General features: G+C 44.0%; 1 protein-coding gene across 2 annotated transcripts in view; it reads right to left on the reverse strand.

Moving 5' to 3' along the window:
• LOC135106976 (leucine zipper putative tumor suppressor 2 homolog) overlaps nt 1–21,380 on the reverse strand; it is a 116,840-nt gene that overhangs the window by 51,655 nt on the left and 43,805 nt on the right. For both annotated transcript variants that reach the window (XM_064016458.1, XM_064016457.1), the window contains exons 2-4: nt 12,868–13,136; nt 11,156–11,588; nt 10,282–10,471 (exon numbers count right to left, since the gene is read on the reverse strand). In XM_064016458.1, coding sequence (XP_063872528.1) covers nt 10,282–10,471; nt 11,156–11,588; nt 12,868–13,114 — 870 coding nt within the window. In that variant the 5' untranslated portion in view covers nt 13,115–13,136. The remainder of the gene's footprint in view (nt 1–10,281; nt 10,472–11,155; nt 11,589–12,867; nt 13,137–21,380) is intronic.

The raw sequence follows: 21,380 nt of genomic DNA on the forward strand, positions 1-21,380 counted from the left end.
GAAAATCAATACGTGTAACAGCATGTGCAGCAGAGGTGTGCATGAGAAACTTGCAAGAACTGAAATATTAACATGTTAGAAAATGATGCAGTACTTGAGAAACTTGCATGGGGACGAGTACTAGAAATCCTGATATATTTCTAACGCTAAGGTAAATGTTGTTCCTCAAACACCCTAACCCAACAAAACTCAATTAGTGAACCACAGAGGGTGAAAAAAAAAGACCATCATATACAAATACACTCCTGGGAAAATACACACGCACACACACACTTACCACTAAAAAATATATAGGTATACGAAGCTATGTAAAAAATAATAATAAACCAACCATGGAAAAAGAGATAACACCAAGAAGGAAGAGAGATAAAAAAAAAAAAGGAAGCAGGAAAAAAGGCCATCTAGCTGAGACCACGTTAAGATTACCGAAGGACAGAAAAAGACTAAGAAAAAATAAATAAAAACCACCATGAAAAAAAAAAAGGTCCACTTTAGTCTCCTGTAAGACCACGAGGCCTATGAAATACAACACCAGAGGGCGACTCTTCCCCCTTTCCCCCTAAACCTCCCAAACCCTCTCTCTCATTGTTACTGTCCATTACTCAACTTGTTCCCCCTTTGCCTGCCTTCCTCACCTCCTCCCTCCCTCGGTATGTGGCGTGCGTGCATGTGCGTGTGTGTGTGTGTGTGTGTGTGTGTGTGTGTGTGTGTGTGTGTGTGTGTGTGTGTGTGTGTGTGTGTGTGTGTGTGTGTGTGTGTGTGTGTGTGTGTGTGTGTGTGTGTGTGTGTGTGTGTGTGTGTGTGTGTGTACTACTGGGCTGTGAAAGGCCAAACAACATTCCAAATCTAATACCACGTGCGAAAAAAAGAAAGGAAGAAAGGAGAACGGTGACAATATCCTACTACAACCACTCCCATCTACTTTTTCTATGAGAGAATGTGAGAGGGAAAAAAATCAATAACTACGCCGTTAGTGAGAGAGAGAGAGAGAGAGAGAGAGAGAGAGAGAGAGAGAGAGAGAGAGAGAGAGAGAGAGAGAGAGAGAGAGAGAGAGAGAGAGTACGGCAGGTGTTGAGTTACCGTCGGAGGTTCAGAGGGAAACTGGCGGTACTGTTTTCTTTTCTATTATCTGGCGCCAGTGAGGTGCGTGTGTGCGGCCTGGCGTGGCTTGTGAGGGTCTGGCGGCGCCCACACTCCACCCTAGTGACGCAGTTTTTTCCTATCTTTTGTGTATCCTCTCTCTCTCTCTCTCTCTCTCTCTCTCTCTCTCTCTCTCTCTCTCTCTGCCACACACAAGAACACCAGAACGCGCGTCACTGCCATTTCAGTCACTTTCACACTTTCACTTTGCTCGGCACATAAAAATACGAGGCTGCCTTGTTTCCTGGTGCCTTGCCAAACTTACAAAAATCAAAGGTTCATCTACTACTTTCTCCTAGTTTTATTTTCCTCAGTATCCTTTTTACTTTTCGTTTTCGTAAATTCACAACACAGGAACCTTCTCTTTTCCTTTCTTTTTTCTCTAGCGAGCAAAATATTCTGGTTTTCTGATCAAGCACTGTGTCGGAATCATGGCTCTTCCTTCTAACAGAGATCTAAGGCATGATCTCACCCTCCACCAAGGCTTGTACTCCTCCCCGGCGCCACCCAGCCCTCTCGGCGCCGCTTCTCAAGCCTATACTTGTTCTCTCCGGTGGTAGTCTGGAGGCGTGTGTTGTGTTCCCAGTGAGGAGTATTGTTCGGCAGCGTCTTCCCTCCCTACACCCCTACCCCGACCCTGACCTGAGCGAGAGGGCTTTGTCGGCGGCTTGTTTACTGGGACTGACACTACCGAAGGGGTGGAGGGCTCACACACTCAATCACTAGTTGAAACAAGGCCCAATTTATTCATTTTCATTGGTGTGTCATCCTGTGATAGCCCAGACGAGTTTACGAGGAGGAAAGGAGGAAAAATCTTTGACATCTTGACACGAAGAGGTTCGAGACGAGACTCAAGGCTTCGTGCAACTTGTTCAGCACAATGAATCTATTATGCAAATGTGGTTTCTGTAAGTATTTAAATAGTTATCAGATAAAACCGATAATGAACACAGTATACACATACATACACACACACACACACACACACACACACACACATATATATATATATATATATATATATATATATATATATATATATATATATATATATATATATATATATATATATATATATATATATATATATACTCGTATATATAATGTGTGTGTGTGTATAATCGTACATATGTATCCCTCCCCTTAATGACAATATTCGAGGAACAGTAGATGCGTAGTGGCTTTCGTATACCAGAAACAGGGACAGGATCCCGAGAGACATATTCACCTACACCTGCTATAATGTTTTCATAAAAGGTTTAGGAACACAAGGACATAGCACGCTGGAATTGCCACGGATGATAACGCTAAGAGATTCGGATGCTTTATTGTAGTTTCAAAACTAGTTCTTAGATATTCACAAATTAAAATAGACCACTTAAAAATATTGATGTAAAGAAATGAACTACTCGTATGTTACTGGCAGGAAGACGTGGCGAGCTCGCAAAATACGCGCAGCGCTTGTTTTGCTTCAGTGGCGTCAGCAGAACACGAATAACTTCCGTCACATTTGTATCCTCAAGCTTCTTCCGCATGTGTGACAAGTTTGAGCCGCGGCTCAGCGGTCACTTCCAGGAGAGCTGCATGGCACAGCTTCAGCATACAAGGAGGTGGAGGTTACAGTACACACACACACACACACACACACACACACACACACACACACACACACACACAGAGAGAGAGAGAGAGAGAGAGAGAGAGAGAGAGAGAGAGAGAGAGAGAGAGAGAGAGAGAGAGAGAGAGAGAGAGAGAGAGAGAGAGAGAGAGAGAGAGAGAGAGAGAGAGAGAGAGAGAGAGAGAGACTTAATAGATAAACAGACAGACATGCATACAGACGGAGATAGCTAAATATTTATGTCCTGTACTCGCATGTATGAATTTTTTGTGCCTGGAGAGGGAGTGTCGCCGTATTACTTTTATTGTCAGTGGTTTGACGGATTACTGTTACATTACTCGCCAACTCACTCCAAATGCGCCAGTCATTCATACAATAAGGAAAACAAAGAGCGAGCTTCTACTCTAACGGGTTATAAATTGAGCGCAGCATGTCCTGGATGGCGTCACAGCTGGTGGGAGAAGAGTAAGGAGGGAGAAATTGAGGAGAGGTGTTGAGCGGCTTGGGTGTTGGCGGCAGGAACCTCTGTGGTGAGGCCGGTGTCTGGCGAGCTGTATATAGGCCCATGTTCTGAAACGCTTTGCTCTCTCATCACGACTATTTTCAAAGGCCACAGGGACGATTAGCTAGGTCCTCAAGAGTGCTTTTCCTATTAGTAATGAGAAAATCTTGTTAAATTATCACTAGAACCGTAAAAAAACGCCCTTAAAAACTCGTGTAGCTTCATCTAGAGCCTTTTGAAAATAGTCGGGTTTCGGAGCAGAGGTGTTTCAGAATAGTCCATAACACTACGACCAATGTCAATAAACTAAACGACAGTCAGTGATTTATAAAAACTCGCATCCACGTCCCTGACCCACCATCGTACACCTGGTTGAGTTGTCACCTTTCACATGACGTAAAGGTTAACACTAACTGCGAACCTACACTGAGTAATCTCTTCCAACTCCATACCTGCCACAAACGGAGGAGAAAAAAGAAGGTTTATGGCGCTGAGAATGACTGAGGAAGGGTATAAAGGTCTTTACAGGATGGGCTGGCGGGAGTAAAGACGGGCCGAGTCTCCCACACCTCAGACCGGAGACAATGTGAGCTGTCTTGACCTGTAGCAGCCACCTCCACGCCGGCACAATGCACACTCCTGCCTCCTCCTCGATGAGTGTGGGAGCGTGGTGGGGGAACGGCAAGTCCTCGAGTGTGGGAACCAGGGGCAGTGAGGCTAGGAAGGGTGAGTCAAAGGCGAGTGGGAGCCAGAAGGAAGGCGGGTCGTGTAAAGAAGGAAGTAGTGTCGAAACAGGAAAAGTATATGAGTGAATGTAAATGAGAGGGAAATGTCGTGATTCATTTAAACGCTCTGCAGTCTTCCGAAGAATCCAAACAATTAGTTAAGGAAAAAGTGGTGATGAAAGAAAAGAAATTTGCATAGGGGTGGTAGTTAAATGTGCATACGTAATGGTGAGTTATTATTACTGATGTATAAAAATATATGTGTACGAATTATTAAGAAATGCTTTTATCACAATTACTCAGCATTATTTTGTTCAATATACCAATCGCTTGAAAAAAAAAATACCCTGAGGACTTTCTAAGGTATCCGTATGCATATCACTAGAGTTATACCACGGCCACCTATGTATGAGTTATCGTGCGTATGACTAGTTATTTCCCTTTTCAAATGCACAGGTAAGGGTGGATGGTAAGCAAAGAGGCAAAGTAGCTACTTCTCCAAGCAACACCGTGTGACCCTCGTGAGTACACACAGGGACACGCCACGCTGACTCTTTCCTCACACAACAATGCAACATTACTCTCGCTTCTCTGAATTCGTCACTTCCTTCACCATCGACGGGGTGTGGATCCCTGAAGACTGGTTATTCACACTGCTTGACACTGACTTCAGACCAGTGTAGGTAGGTAGGTACATGTCTTTCCACTCCTTCCTGTTCCTCCTCCTCCTCCTCCTTCACTCCTACCACTCCTCCTCCTCCTCTCCTCCTCCAACCAGTAGTCTTGAAGAATCAGCGGTGAAGCAGTAGCACACCACACTGATACTCACTTTACATCAAAGAATACTAATCCGAAAAGACAACATCCAAAAGCTACATCTTGGTATTACTCCCTCCAAGCAGGGCACGGACTCGCCCACATGTCCTCAGGAAGACAGGAACCAAGTTTCGTGCCAAACCAACCCACGCTCCAAGCCGTCGCTCTAGAGGAGGTCCGTTGCTTGCTCGACTCACCTTGACCGCCTCTTGACAGCGACGTGTCTCTCTTTCTCTCTCGCTGTCCCGTTATGATCCCTCACTAAAACACCCGTCGCATCCCAAGAAAAAAGAATAATAAACATTTTGAGGCAGCTCGATTTCTCGCCATACATAAAACGCAGTCTCCGGTGAATAAATTATTAGGTCGCTTTCTGTACGGTTGGGAATGACCTTTTATGGAGGGATATGCAAGACACCTACTCGTACTTCGGCCAGACAGAAAGTCCCAGTGTCGCATCGTCCCCACCTGAAAGTCCTCGTCGCTCCTCCTCTTCCTCCTCCTCTGCTTCAGGTCACAGCACGAGGATTAGAAACCAGTTGGATTCCGGCTTCCGCCCCCAGTCGTCACGGGTATTTTATATAGTTTGGTTACCACCCCTATTCATTTTTTTCTTATCACTGTAAATCGACACACACACACACACACACACACACACACACACACACACACACACACACACACACACACACACACACATACACACACACAAACACACACACCTAGGAGGAGTTCACGAGTTGATGAGAAAGTTAAGTTCCATGTTGCCACTGGTTGACTTTCTGGATGGATGCACGCGGGGCGACGGAAGGGCGTCCGGAGTCAGTGACAATGGGGACGCTTTGCCTTGGAGAACAGTGAACGCTCCATCCGCACGTCGAGATTTCGTAATGCATAAGCGTTTCTTCCCCTTTGTTGCATTACGCTTGTGTGTGTGTGTGCGTGTGTTTCTCCTTCCTGAGAACCGCAGGTGGTTGCAGCCAAGGGTCAAGGATTATGCAAAACTTAAATACATAATCTTTTACTGTTACGTATGAACCTTGGCTAACGTGACCTAGGCTGCCCTGACGCGTGCTCCACACCTCAAAGGGCAGCGTTGTTCGTGACTCCCCGACACACCAGCACGCACACTTTCACACTGCCCGTCACTTATTACGGAATGAAAGTATTTAAAAAAGGGAGTGTGAGCGTGTGTGCGTGGAGGCGCAGACCGGCGGCGTGGAGTCACTCTCGCCCTGCCGCTGTGTGCTACTTTCCCTTTCGGCGTGACGCGTGTCTTGCAGCACGAGGCTAGGGCGCAGGGGACGCTGGAGTACAAAGGAACACTGTACGTACCAAGGAGAAATGCAGGTGGGAAAGCCAGTAGATCAAGGAGGGAAGGGGAGGAGAATGGAGAATATGAATCATGGGTGAAATGGAAAAGTGGGCGGGAACAAGGAACAAGTACTGCGTCTTAGCCTTGTCATGTTTACTCATCACTGAAGCACCTGTTGCATTTACATTTCTCGGCCACTTAAATATGGAGGAACTGCGTGATATATCTTTTTATTTATCTATTTATTTTATTTTTTTATCGTTAAGCTCTTAAAGACTCAAACATGTTCAGATAATACTTAAATGGCAACTTGTATTTTACTTACGTTATCCCTAAAATATTAGAAAGCGTACGTCACAACATTTTCTGTTAAAGTTTCGTGAGAGACTGCGATCTTTCGGTTCAATTTTAAATTCTCTGCTAAAAGGGAGGATTCTTAATATTTTCTGTGCTGACAACAAATTTATACCCCATTTATGATATCCATGTGCAATTTTCTTATCTATTCGCCCTCTAATTTACTTTGCTGTGCTGTTAGTTGCTTGCCACCCTCTAAGCATATACCTAAACATGATAGTTCGCTCTGCATTTTCTTTTTTCTTACACATTCAAGGTTTAGGGGAAGGTTTGTGCTAATAAACAATATCTTGAGAACGGACACGTCGTCAGGACTATAATTTTAAGAGGGCAACAGAAAGATCACACACTCCAGCAGTCAAAACCACCGTGGAGGGAGGGTGGTGAAGGAGGCCGTCAGGTTCCGATCTCTTACTCTTGTCTTTTTTTTCTTTTCTATTTTTTTTTTTTTAAGAAGACAAAAAAAAAAAAAAGAGAAAAATCCCCATTAAAGTGTTGTACTGTATTACTATATCATTCATGCCAATTTATCTTGTATCTCCTGGAAAAAAAAATAATCCTCTGTCAAACTTTGGAGCTCAGTCTGTTTCTGTTTTCCTATTTCACAAGACTTGTACGGTTTGTTTTCCTCTTTCATAAGACTTGCACCACTTCAATACATGAGTATCAAGACGGCTCGGAAACTGAACGGGCCGCAAAGATACGCACAACACTTGTTTTTCTTCTTTCCCATTAGAATATCTCAGTCGTTTTTTTTTCTCTCTCCCTCTTCCCCATTACACACCTCAAAGCCTTCATCTGCGTGTAACCAGTGCATCATAAAAACACCCTAAAATCACAGACACATGAGACCAGTGCGAACATTGAGTGGTGCTTGAATCCTTAATATTTTTTATGTCCTCTTGTCAGTTGCCATTCCGCACCCTCCCAGCACAGTCTCTCAGTCCAAAGGAAACGTGTGACCACCGCACTATCAGCATGCACTTACTATTATCATCAGCAAGAAAAGAAGGCGCACTATCAAAGGCAAACCAGTATGACCGCATGAAAGTTAAGTGACGTTCCGGACAAAGTAATGAAAACCGCAGATAAAAAAAAAAAAAATAAGAAGTTCTAATTAGGTGACAAAATTTAAGAGACAGATTATAGGTCTTAATTTGAGACACTTGTACTACTAGTAGCAACAGCAGCAGCAATAGTAGTAGTAGTAGTAGTAGTAGTAGTAGTAGTAGTAGTAGTAGTAGTAGTAGTAGTAGTAGTAGTAGTAGTAGTAGTAGTAGTAGTAGTTGTTGTTGTTATAAAAAGTGTGTGTGTGTGTGTGTGTGTGTGTGTGTGTGTGTGTGTGTGTGTGTGTGTGTGTGTGTGTGTGTGAGAGAGAGAGAGAGAGAGAGAGAGAGAGAGAGAGAGAGAGAGAACCAGTGTGTGTCTGTATATGTGTGCGTGCGTGCGTGCGTGTGTGTTTAACCGGCGACAGATACAGAAGACAGTCCTTTGGTGCCCGCCGTATCTTTATGCCGAGGTCTTAATTGCCACCTGTTATCTGGTTCGTAAGCTAATTACCCTCCCTTCCTCATATCGGTCGTGGCAGCTGATAAACCCGCCTCCTTATGCCCCACACCGCCCATTAAGACGACACAACGGAGCTATATACGGTCCCTGAAGAATGAACAATTATAAATCTTCTTGCAAGGGGGAGGTGAGCCACGCACGACCGCCAGCAGCACTCCTTCCTTTCTCCTGTACTCCTCCTCCTACTGTGTTTTGTGGCCCGTGGCGACTGGACTCAAGTGGTGGTGGTGGCGGCCAGTGACTCGTTCAGTGTACATAACGGAGGAGGGCAACACTTTTCTTCATCTCTTTAATGCACTTCCTCGGCACGTCTTCGCCTTTCATTGTATACGTCTTGAGTTGTGCGATTGCTATCTTCGTTCTCTTCGTCCCCTGTGGTGGCAAGCCTGATAGTTCCCGTGCCCCGTGTCAAGACGCGGCTGCCTGGCGACTTTCTTTTCTCGCTCATACTCCGGAGAGCAATGCAAGCCACCCCACCCACGGCTGACACTAATGGTTAAACACTGTGAACCTTGAAGTGTGTGTGTGTGTGTGTGTGTGTGTGTGTGTGTGTGTGTGTGTGTGTGTGTGTGCGCGTTTTACCTTTGCTTTTTTTTCTCTCTCTCTCTCTCTCTCTTTAATTGGCTACCTACCACATGCATGTTTTCGTTATTAGTGTTTAATGACCCGAGTGAGCGAATAAACAGCGGCAGAGTGGTAGACTGTGCGATTATGTATTAGTAGTTACAGGTGTAAGCGTGGAAAACGTGTAATGAACGTAGGTACAATTAACTAGCACAATTAAGCGCCTTGTTGGTAGAAAAATTCAAAGAAAACGTAGGAAAGACCATGCAAAAAAAAAAAGGTACAAAAAATAAAAAAAGAAAAGAAAATGTGAAAAAAAACGATGCATTGTAGATGGTTACAATGAAATAAGCAGGAAACCCACTCACTGCCTTATTCCTTCCCTGAATACACGCAGCTGCAAAACAAAACAGCGGTTGTTCAAGATAAAAAAAAAAAAAAAAAAAGCCAAATCTAAACATTCCCAAGGAGTTGAATCGGATGTGGTCGGCAACTAACTGTCTAAGCTTTGATTACTGATTTTTTCCCCCCACTGTCTTGACCCCCTGACATGAGTGCCGTGATGAAGAGGGTCACTGTCATACTCTTCCACGGCTGCACCAAACTTGTACGTATCCGCTTTTTCCAGATTAGATTTTAACGTATAACCTCCCAAGCTAGTGAAACTTTTACCATACATAAGCCATCACAATCTACTACTGGCTACAGTTTAGGACGTTTCCAAATTATAGGTCATGCGTTTCCAAATTAAACACAGAGTCTTGCATAGCGTTGTTAGAGTGTATATAATTTTTGTGGATATAGTTAATAGAAAATGTGAACGTCAAGTAAAGGGTGAGGACAGACTGTTCATGTATTTTCTTAAGATAAAGTGATGTGTGGTTTGTACATAAAATCTACATGAGTAAATTTCACTCAGTATGATTATTGCATGAAAATTTTCACCCCAAAAAATTCCAATCATAATAAAGCCCTAACCTAACCTAACCTAATCTAATTCAACCTAACCTAACCTATCCTGCTATAACCTAACCCAACCTAACCTAATCTAACCTAACGTAAGATAACCTATTCCAGGTGATCATGTGAAAATGTCTTCTGAGGAAATACTGCAGATGGAATGTTAGCAGAAGGAAATTACTTGGGGAAAACTTACGGTGTACAGAAGCACATTAACTCAGTACCGGACTAATATCATCCTGCTGAATACGACTTCCTTCTTGTCTGTTAGTTCTCCCAACAGAAAGAAACAGCACTTAAATAACACACACACAGCCCATGTATGCAAAACCAATATGAGGATCTACACGGCGCCAGACACACGGTGAAGGAACTAACGGATGAGTGACGGGAAGGAGCCTCGCATACTTACCGGTAACTAAACACACGAGGTACACAGATGGCGCGGCCTCCCTTACAAGCAAATGTACTTAAGCACTTTCTCCCTATCTGTAAGTTGCTCAATCTCCTTTTCATGCAATAAAAATAAGAAAAAATGTATAAATAATGCAGTGACCCAGAGAGATACCATGAAAAACACACTGCATGATTATAAAACCAACAGTAAACGAACAGCGGCCTCGTTTTCTTTTTACTACCATCTAACAGTTCGATCAACACGACGATAGCAAGGCATGATGAGCCGCGGGACCCTGAAGAAGGTGGAGTCACTCACCTGTGGCAAAACTCCTGATACGGGCGCCAGCTTGGGTGGGCCACGGCACAGCTCCAGCTCCTCGTAGATGTGCTCGCGGGAGTCCACCACGGCCACGCTGTTCCGCTGCCTCCCTCTGGACGAATTGAGGGGACCCAGAGGAGCTCCGACGTGCACCGATCCTGCTGACCCCATTCCTGAGGACGGCGGTCTGTGGGAGGCGGGGACGAAAGTCACAAGCTGATATACTGTGGCTGCTGGAGGAGGATTTTACTGAAAGAAGATTTAAAGCTCCCGAAAAGAAGCTTAAGAAATGTACTTCATAGATCTCACTGAGGAAAACTAAAATTCAGAGATATCTTTATAATTAGCCTTGTTTACTTTTTACGGTGAGACATAAAATCTTTGGTCCCTTGAAACAAGCGCAGACATATCACACACACACACACACACACACACACACACACACACACACACACATGGGAGGATACGCTTGTCAGCCTTCCGCCTCTGATGGAAAGCAAGGTCACAGCTTCTCGGCTTACGCCACTACGAGGTGAAGAGAGGCTACGGCGTGAAGGAGAACACGCACCACAGTTTGCCTTCACATGACTCAGAATTCAAACCACGGACCTCCCAGCTGTGAACCAAGCGAGTTAACCATTCCACCCCACTGCCGCGCATTAATGTACTATATACTACAAACAGTTTTAACTCCAGATAAAAATAAAAAAAAACCCTTCTGACATCACACCATTGTTGCCAACTATTACTGTTTTAAGAACACATTTTCACTTTAGTCTAATAGTTTTTGTAGCTCAGTCCCCTCCCCAATAAAAAAACAACATATAAATAAATAAATGAAAAAATAGCAGATAAATAAATTAAAACTCACCTCCGAGGTAAGGGTCTGAGGGGCGGCGGCCTCTGGTTGTGGGTGGTGGGCGTGAGTCTCGTGGACGAAGGAGTCAATCGAGAGGGCCGCGTGACAGGCGTGGTTCTCTGAGAGGTGATGGTGGGCGTTGTTCTCTGAGGCGTTGCCGTCGGCGTGGTTCTCTGAGAAGGGGTAGCTGTGGGTGTAGTTCTCTGTGAGGGCGTGGCGGTGGGCGTGGTGCGTAGTGCGGGTGCCGGAGTGACTCTAGGCGCTGAGGGTATGATGATGGTCCTGGTGAGGGGCGAGATGGCGGGGGTGGTGCGGGAGATGGGGGTGGTGAGGGGGTTAATGCGGGGGTAGGAGCAGCGGTGGCCCTGGGACGAGCGGCTGCTGGAGGCCAGGGAGGGGACGTGGGTGGAGACGGGGCCCGAAGTGGTGGCTGGCGTCAGGAAGGCTGGTGACAGATGGGAAAAGATAATGATAATAGGATGCTTACATAGAGCCACTGCTGAAAGCACACAACACGCGCGATGCTACTGAGAGAGAGAGAGAGAGAGAGAGAGAGAGAGAGAGAGAGAGAGAGAGAGAGAGAGAGAGAGAGAGAGAGAGAGAGAGAGAGAGAGAGAGAGAGAGAGAGAGAGAGAGAGAAAGCAATCAGCACATCATTTACTAATGGATTCAGAGGAAACAGTTATTGCGTCTTAAACATTATCATTAAAAATAAGAAACAATACAAAGGAAATTAGAATTAGATGTGTGAAAGCCGCAGAGGCTCGCTGGGAACTGGTTTAAGGTGGACAGGAAGTGGAGGCAGTAAAACCTGTCGAGTGGATGGAATATACTACAGACGGGGACTGATATGGGCCAGCAGGCGTGTTTGGCCTTCCCAGTCACCAGCTTTGTATTTCAGCACAGATTCTAGGCACGTTTTTCTCCAGGTACTGATATAAAGTTTCACGTAAGTCCTCTGAAAATTGCAGTATCTCATCATGAAAAGCAGATTTAAGCATTTTTCAGTGTCTCTGAAGTTACGACGGGCTAAGTCCAAATCTAATCGAGTACATCGGAAAGATTTTTTTTTCTATAAGTAATTTATCATTCTACAAAGATACGGTACTTATTGTTATATTTCTAAGGGAATTAAAAACTACCACACAGAAAAGACTTGAAAAATTACATGTTGGGAAGACTTACAAGGAACATGAGACCGTATTCTCGAATGTTTCGGTGTCTCATCTAAGATATATTTTGAAGGTTCTATTCTACTGGTAGTTACTGAGGTTTCCCGAGGTGTTTATCTCTGTAGCACTTGAAAATTGTCGCAATGAGTGAACAAATTGTTTAAGAATACGATCGCATGCAAGTCAGCGTCTGAGGATCATGTTTCAGGGTTGTGTAAATGATACACAACATGGACTACGTAGTTATGCGAATACGTTGACAATTAGTAATACCTATTTGAAACTAATCATAAAAAAAAAAGAAATACTTGGGTGAGGATATGTACTGTAAGTATACCCACGTTTAGATGATATAGTTCACTGATTGGAAATACTGTTTTGATATAGCAAGAAGTGAAAAAAAAAAAAAAAAACGTCAGTTAGTAATGTGGCTAATTAAAGAGCAGGTAGAGGGAAGTCAAGAGGAAACAACATCAGATCATCTAATATCAGGATAAACAACAGAAAAATAAAGCAGGAGTAAATCGGCCACAGGCGTGGAGGGACACTCACCGCGGCTGGTAGAGGGAATGTGAAGGCCTTTGGGTCGCGGCTGCTGCTGGAGCTCCCGGGTGTTCTGGCTTTCCCTAGCGTGTTGCTGTTGTTGTAGCTGCTGCTGCTGCTGTTGCGCCTCCTGCTGTTGCTGCTGCTGTTGTTGTTGCTGCTGCTGTTCGAAGTCTTTGGTGGGTGTGGGCGTGGGCGAGTTGTCAGACTCCGAGGACCCGCGGGTCTCGTTGCCGCTGTCCGACCGGGACGCCATCCTTTATTTGCAGAGCGGCAGCCTGTGTGGTGAAGAGAGGGAACACTTAATTAACGGCGAGGCAGGAAGCTTTGAACACACCTATTGATGCTGTAAAGAATAAAGCAAGTGTATGACTTTGACTTATTAGTGATGTAATTAGTTAATGCTGAATGAGATTCGTGTGTGTGTGTGTGTGTGTGTGTGTGTGTGTGTGTGTGTGTGTGTGTGTGTGTGTGTGTGTGTGTGTGTGTGTGTGTGTGTGTGTGTGTGTGTGTGTGTGTGTGTGTGTGTGTGTGTGTGTGTGTGTGTGTGTGTGTGTGTGTGTGTGTGTGTGTGTGTGTGTGTCGGTAAAGTACTTTTATGTATCTTCATGTACCTTTAAAATACCAAAGAAGTAAATACCAGAACAGAGATGGTGACATCGACTATAATAAGAAACCAATCTGCTGGTGCGCATGGAGTCAGGAAGCCTCGTCAGTTCACTACATGAGCTGCTTCGACAGGTAACCATCACTGGCTCACACTCGCACAACACCCTGGATTAACTCCCTAACACACCTTGAGGTCACGGCAGGTTAGAAAGAGCCTCACAGTACACGAGAAACTCTATGGAAGTGAAACGGATGTGTCCATACGAAAACTTTTACTCCTTTTAGGTCGAATGGCAATAACACACATACATGAAAAAATAAATAAGATAACTAACTAAATAAATAAATAAATAATTAGATCAAATTAAATAAAACAAAATAATAACTGTGGTATTCAGCCGCAGACATCACTCCCTAAAACGTCGTGCAGGAGTCGCCCTCAGAAGGCAGTACAGTCTCCTAATCCGAAGCTTGCCGACTGAGAGCGGTGCTTGATTGAGATATTAGACGCCAGTGCAGCCGCCAGGAACCATGCCGATGAAGGACAGTGTTCCCATTCTAATACCAGCGTTACATGTTAATGGCGGTAACACCTCTCTGATGTGATATTTAATTATTCTTCAGTAGCGGCTTCCTGACCTTCTACAGTAGCCAATAAAACTTATCACCACGTCATATGAGGACATCACACCATGATAGGGTGGCAGGTTAAGAATGGCAACACAAAGGTGGCCGGCGTCAGTCATTCACAGTCTGGAGGAATGTGTGGGTGTTTAGGGAACACTACTTAAGGTTCTACACGTTTCAGATCACTACGTAGTGTTTCACTGGCAGCTGTAGTAAAGCACGTAAGCTCTCAATCATACGCATAAAGTAAGCTTTCTCATTTAGCGTTGCTGAGTTCTAACGTTTAGGGACTAAGCAAACATATACTGCATACATTGTCTGTTTAGAGTTTATTGAACCTCTGAATGTGGTAGTCTTTTTTGTATTCTTATTCGGGAGAATATTGGATGATTTTATTAAGCTTTATGGCTCGTTTCTTACATTCAGTGAGTTATGTATTGTGTCTGGTAAGATTCTCGATTTAAGAATTTCTAGTTTCACACAATTCTGACTTACAGAATACTTAATGTAATAAAAGTTCCAAGAAAACACCTGAATTCTAAGTGTTAACGTTATAAACGTTGATATCTTACCCAAAATTTTATTTGGCCTTCGTAACTTTGGTTAATGAGACCTCCACCAATATTTTTGGTTGACACGAAGACAACTCATTATTTTGGCCTACATTATCTTCATCATTTTGCTCCACTACGTCGGCAACATTTTCGCAGCCTACTCTGTATTCTGGGCACTGTCAACTATTATTGGATCTGAGTATATATTTTGATTGAATAAGATCTCATAATTTAAGATAACTATGCAAATAGGTTTTGCTGAATAAGTCTAGAGTTCATGGGCCTTCATGATATGGAATAATAGGTCTGCTAAAACGATGGAAAAACAGTATCAAGTTTGCGTTACTGTGCCTTTGTTTTAAATTTTTTTTCCTTTCTGTTTTCCCCGCAAAGAAGACTAAGTTTGCAAATATATAATGCTTAAAGTGTGGAAACCATTCTATACGATGCAACATTCAGTCTGAAGAAAATAAACCAACCTCATAAGCATTTCTGATTACTTTATTTCCTAAGCCAGTTGAGAACTTCTCAAAAATTTCCTTCAAGCAGATGTTCACTTGGTGTAAGTCACCCTCCTAAACATGACCTCGAGCATGGAGTAGCGGGCAGGCACGGATTTTCGACTAATCATTTGCTGCAGCAACGGTACAACGAAACAATAGCATTTTATTAATTTTCTACTTTTACAACTATGAAGACGCTCTTTATAAAAAAAATCGAAGCTACTATTTTAACGGCCATCTAAGGAATAACATGACACCAAAACAAACTATCTGAAGACTAAATAAACTAAACAATAGATTTGGCGAATATAAACACGCACACAAATAATGTATTCCAAACAACAGGTGATACCTTTAAAGCTTTCAGGCCAGCACCCTCCACTCCCTCCCTCCCATCCATGCACACAGGGCTCAGGTGCAGTGTTCATTAAGATTCATTTATAATATGATTCTGGTATTTCCTTCCGTTGCCGCCGTCGTGGACAAGCCGCTGCAGTGCTACGGGCAGAGAAATGATGCATTTGTATGTTCTCAAAAGCTTGGATGCCAAAGTGTCTTGGGTGGCGCGGTGAAGACAAAGCTGTGCTGAGGCAGGTGTACTCAAAGCCTATTTTTAAATCAGAAGACATGACTACTCGTCGATACTAGAGATGCAAAGGTGTGTGCCCATCGTCCCATACCTCATGCGTCCAGACTCTCTCTCTCTCTCTCACACACACACACACACACACACACACACACACAGGGAGCATTAATACCAGTCATGTTCCCTGATGACTTACTTGTGCCGCCTTCATTTCTCTACACGCGCACGAGTCACCTCCAATTAAAATGACGTGACCCCCGATAAGAAACAGACAATTTGAAGTTTATATTAGAAAAAAAAATATAAGAAATCCATTTAAATTTCCGCGCATGTCCGCTTCTCAAACCGAAGGGCGGAGCGTGTGAGTGTGCTCTTATTTCATTAGTCGGATGCCCCTGTCAAGAACCGCTGGAGACGACGCTCGCCATTCACATCACGGGGACAAGGTGCGTGCCGGGGCTGCATATATCAAGACCGAGAGATTCCTGCCGACAACTTTATCATACAATTTCACAAGTCCATAAATCAACGACACAATCTTTTTTCCTGCCTAAATTGGCTGACATTAGCTGGAAACCTAAAATAAAAAGTACAAATATTAGGCTTCACTGTGGATAGCATTGTTTATGTTCCGCATCCTGTTTGTGGTTCATTATCATACGCGAATCTTATTTACACAGGACCGCAGCTTCAATACTTCAAGTGACGTAACCTCCTCCATAATACCACACTAAATAAATAACCGGCTGAGATAAGTGAATAAAAATCAACGTCAGTACTTTATGTTTATGAGCTTCATCGCGGGCACACACACAGCCACTCAATGCAGACTTTATGTTCCTGCTCCCACTCCTCCACACCTTCACCATCTTTCCCAGTGTCGAAATACCACAGTCAGTGAAACCGTGTGACCGATACACAGTGAAACTCAAATATTGCATTACCTGTTTGAGAGATTTTAGGAAACTACCTCCAGTGTAAGGATCAACGATATCTGCTCACTCCCAAGAGATCTTTGGGTTATATTCCGGGCAGGGAGGAGAGGGAGAATGAGCCGTCTTTCTTCAAGGTGTAGACCCCGTCCATTTAGCAAATTGATTGATATGGAACGTAAGCCAAGGAGTTGTGACCATGTAATCGGGGAGGAGTGCAAAGCTAGAAATCATGGTGTGTGTGTGTGTGTGTGTGTGTGTGTGTGTGTGTGTGTGTGTGTGTGTGTGTGTGTGTGTGTGTGTGTGTGTGTGTGTGTGTGTGTGTGTGTGTGTGTGTGTGTGTGTGTGTGTGTGTGTGTGTGTGTGCGTGCGTGCTTGCCACGAAAGATCAGAAATGGTTTATGCCATATCCAGAGAAATTAGACACAGCGAAACGTAAATAAAGGAATAAACGAACACATTCCACCCTTAAAACAAGAAGAAAAAAAAGCCACTCCAAACTTTCTATCCGCCATAGCAATAAGTAGTTAACACAACCGTTCAATTAACGTAATTACGAGCACAGCAGAACACTCCTGACACCACCACTGCTCCTCGTTACCCAAGCGTTTCGAGAACACCTCACAGTGACGAGCGAGGCAGTCACCCGTGGAAACTCATAATACGTGTTCAAGAGAGTCAATGGTTCTCTCGCTCCTCAAACTAAACTCTTCCTGATCGTCGCTTCCTGGTCACGAAGGGAGGGCGTGTACATAATTACTGCCAGGATGTCTCGACCTGGCTCAATTACCGCCCATTTCCGTGCCTACTTCTACAGCGGCAGCAGCAGCAGCAGCACCGGCACGTCAGCTGATGCCCGCTGCTCATCTCCCGCAACACGCATGCACTAGAGAGGGAAGCGCGAGAGAGCGAGAGGAACAAAAAAGAAAGAAAGAAAGAAAGAAAGAAAGAAAGAAAGAAAGAAAGAAAAAGCACATGATAAGATGCACAAAAAAAAGTGACATAAGAAGAAGAGAGGAAGAGAAAAAAGGTACATAGAATATAAAAAAAAAAGTACAAGAAAAATCGCACGAAAAAATGTCATACAACTAAGAGATACAGGAAATAAAGGTACGGGAGAAAAGGCACAGAAAAAATGGCACAGGAAAAATGGTACAGGAAAGAAATAGAGAAAAAAAACACGGAGAAAATTATCGTACGAAATAAAGCACATCTCTAGGGCAATAATAAATATTGAAAACTAACTCAAAATAACCTAGTACAAGTGTGACATATTTTCCAGTGATATTCTTTGTGTAATCTTTCTTAATTCATTGGTTGCTGATGTATTTTTTTTCTCGTACGCTTTATCATTTGTTCATTTATTTCTATCACCATATTGTTCCTTCTGTCTCCTTTCTTTCACTTCCCATATTTCCTCAATTACTTTTTTTAATTCCCTCCTTTAAATACTTCATCTGTCGTTACATTCTACCAAACACACAACATATTCTGAACTGCATTTTCGTATAAGACAAAAAATTACTTGACTCTTAGGTCTCCAGTACTTTTTATGTGCTCCACTCACGCTGGGGACGAGTTTCTATGGATTGTCAACAGAAACTGCACCGAGATGAGCAATAGTAACGACATAGTGTGTGTGTGTGTGTGTGTGTGTGTGTGTGTGTGTGTGTGTGTGTGTGTGTGTGTGTGTGTGTGTGTGTGTGTGTGTGTGTGTTGAATTAATCATAGGCCACAGCGTATGAATGACTGAGGCTTCGTGTAATGAAAGCAACGGAGCTCATTCCCCAACGGCCATGCATGCACCGAGACTAGCAATCTGTTAGTCTTGGTCCGGAAGGGCGGGCTGGGGGACGGAGGGCAAGGCAGCAACAGACCACCGCAGGGTCCGGGCACAACGAGGGCTGGAGGGGAGACTTGGGAAGATGAATGGTTTTGAATTACGGGTTTCGCTCACCATGCATAGCGCAGGGCACAAGAGATCTCTACCTTGTCCTGCTTAACGCCACCCCTTCATCTCATTACTTGCACTTATACTGTATTACCTCTGCCTCTTCCTCCACTTTCTCTTCACTCTTCTTCTTAGAGTGAAATAGATTGTAAATGAATGCAACAGAATCAGTTATCGGCTTGTTAGCATAGACTCCAGAGCTCCAAGCATAGACAAATTGACAGCTAGACGTGCGTACCAGGTATTAAGTATGATACAAAGATTGCCATGTTTAGGTATATCAGTTTATCACAGTTTCCTTGATGTTATAATGTTCTTATGTTTTCCGCACTCAATTCTTCCCATGATCCAGAACGAGTAGTGAGAAACATGAATAGAATCAATTATTTTTATTATTTTTTATATCGACTACCTCTTATTGTTCGTTCCGCTTCGAATTATACACGAGTATAAGCATTTCCACATTTTCACTTTAAACGTTTAAGTTTTCTCCATATTCATTCCTAACATACGATTAATTCATCGTTTATACCCCCACCACCTTCCTCCCTCTATGTTTGTTTGACCATCACCCTGCTCTGTCCCACGCCCGCTATCAAGCCTTGAAGCCCCAATGATTGCAGCCAATTACCTCACTTATCATCCCCAGTACCGTTCCCTGGTCCTACTAACCCTTTACTAGTCCTAAACACCCCCCCCATCTTCTGCCCCTCCTATGCTGCTTACCCCTCACCGCCCCGCCCCACCACGCGCCACCCCTAGCCTTGCCACTTCTTACCGGGCTAATCTGGACAGCGGCGTGCCTGTCATCTTACCTGCTTGCCGGCACCTGAGGCCCCACCTGACTCGTAATGGATCCCTCCTCGTCCACCGATTGACTTGCTTTCACCTGCTGCTGCATGACCATTTTTTTTTCACATTTTTTTTCACCCTCCCTTCTTACAATGAAGTAATTCTTGAACAGTTCGTGGCTGTTTCAGAGTTACCTCATTTCCTCCCTTCTTGATACAGTGCATTAGTGTTCTACTGGGGAAAATTTATGCAGATAATCGCCACTTGCAATGCACCGCGCCGGATGTATCAGAAAAATAATAATGGGGGGTGGGGGCGGGGGAGTCGGGGGAGGGCGAGGGGTTGGGTTGGCGCGCGTCCAGCCACTACGGTACGTATACTGGAGACGATGACTAACATTCACTTGCCGTCCCCACTCGGCGGAGGTGATTAGTCCCCTTGTTACTGATGTCTTTGCGCATTAGTCAGGTCACAAGAACTGCCCACCAGGGGATGACCGCGGTTCCGGGTTGAGGAGCAAGAGAAAGGAGGCACTACTGGACGAGGGATTGAGGTGCGGCTGATCATGTAACACTAGGGAGGGAAATTATTACGGTCAGAATGTCCACTGGAGAGAAGTAATGTATGAATACGGTTGGAGGCATGGAAGATTGACAAGACTGACTAACTTCCTTGGTTGGGGCATTGACTGAAACACGATTTCGAAAACGCGCAGTGGTCAGTATATCCAGTGAAGAGAAGTAAAGTAGGATTACGATTGCAGCCGTGGATGATTGATAAGATTGAGCAATTTTTCTGCTTAGAACCTTGATTGAGATGCGACTCTGAAGACGTGCAGTGGAAAAAGAAAATGTAGTAAGTCACCCGTCTTTCAGACTTATGCTCGTTGGAACATTTAAACATTTACTGATAGTTAAGAGCAATAAAAACAAGATATCTTGGTGACTAAACGCGGCAAAGATTAGAGGATACTAATAACCCGGGGACTCGCTTTGATGAGCCGCAGCTGCTGCACTGGAGGGAACACGCCCACAATGCTGGCGAGGAGAGGTTAATGCTATAATAGTTCTTATATGTAGCCACAGGAGACGTGGTACTACTGCTACTGTTACTGTTCCTGCTACTACTGCTACTACCACTACTACTACCACTAGTGGTGGTGGTGGAGCTGCTGCTGTTGCTGTTGTTCCTGCTGCTACTCCTACTATTACTTCTACTACTGCTACTACTACTACTACTACTACTACTATTACTACTACTACTACTACTACTACTACTACTACTACTACTACTACTACTACTACTACTACTTTTACTACTACTACTACTGCTGCTGCTGCTGCTGCTGCTACACAAAGTAATATTGATGAACAGTAAATGATACTGAATGATACTGTAATAATACATAAAGGTCCTCAGTGCACTGTTCCAGCACCTACCATCAGTTGTAAGAGGGTTTGAAACAGTCTGTGTAGGTGCACCTCACCCCTCGGGCATGATCTAGCCTCAGTCTGTAGGAACGAACTGTCATACCATTTCCCTCGCTCGTCCTCTTGACAAGTTAAGTGTACACAGAATATATCACAGTCCGAAAACCTGTTGCTCCGGCTTCACCTCACGCCAGAGGTAGCCAAGGCTCCTATTCTGAGACACTTTGAGCTTTCATAAGAATCATTTTCAAAAGTTGCACAAATAAACAAACGGGTTCTTACGGATTTTTTTTTTTTTTCAATGACGATGCAGAGGCCTTGCCAAACTGTCAATAGAGTCATGAAAACAACCATGAGAAATTCGGTAACTTCCGCTACAGCTTTTTAAAAGTGGTCGAGATAAGACGCTGAAACGTTTGAGAATATGATCTCTGGCCAGACGAAGATGCCAGCGTGTGCTCGTCAAAGGTTTCCCAACCATAGGACTTTCCCAAGCCTGAGTGGGAAGCAATGACTCAATACTAACCCAACAAAAAAC

Source organism: Scylla paramamosain, chromosome 14 (assembly GCF_035594125.1).
Source record: "Scylla paramamosain isolate STU-SP2022 chromosome 14, ASM3559412v1, whole genome shotgun sequence".
NCBI lineage: Eukaryota > Metazoa > Arthropoda > Malacostraca > Decapoda > Portunidae > Scylla > Scylla paramamosain.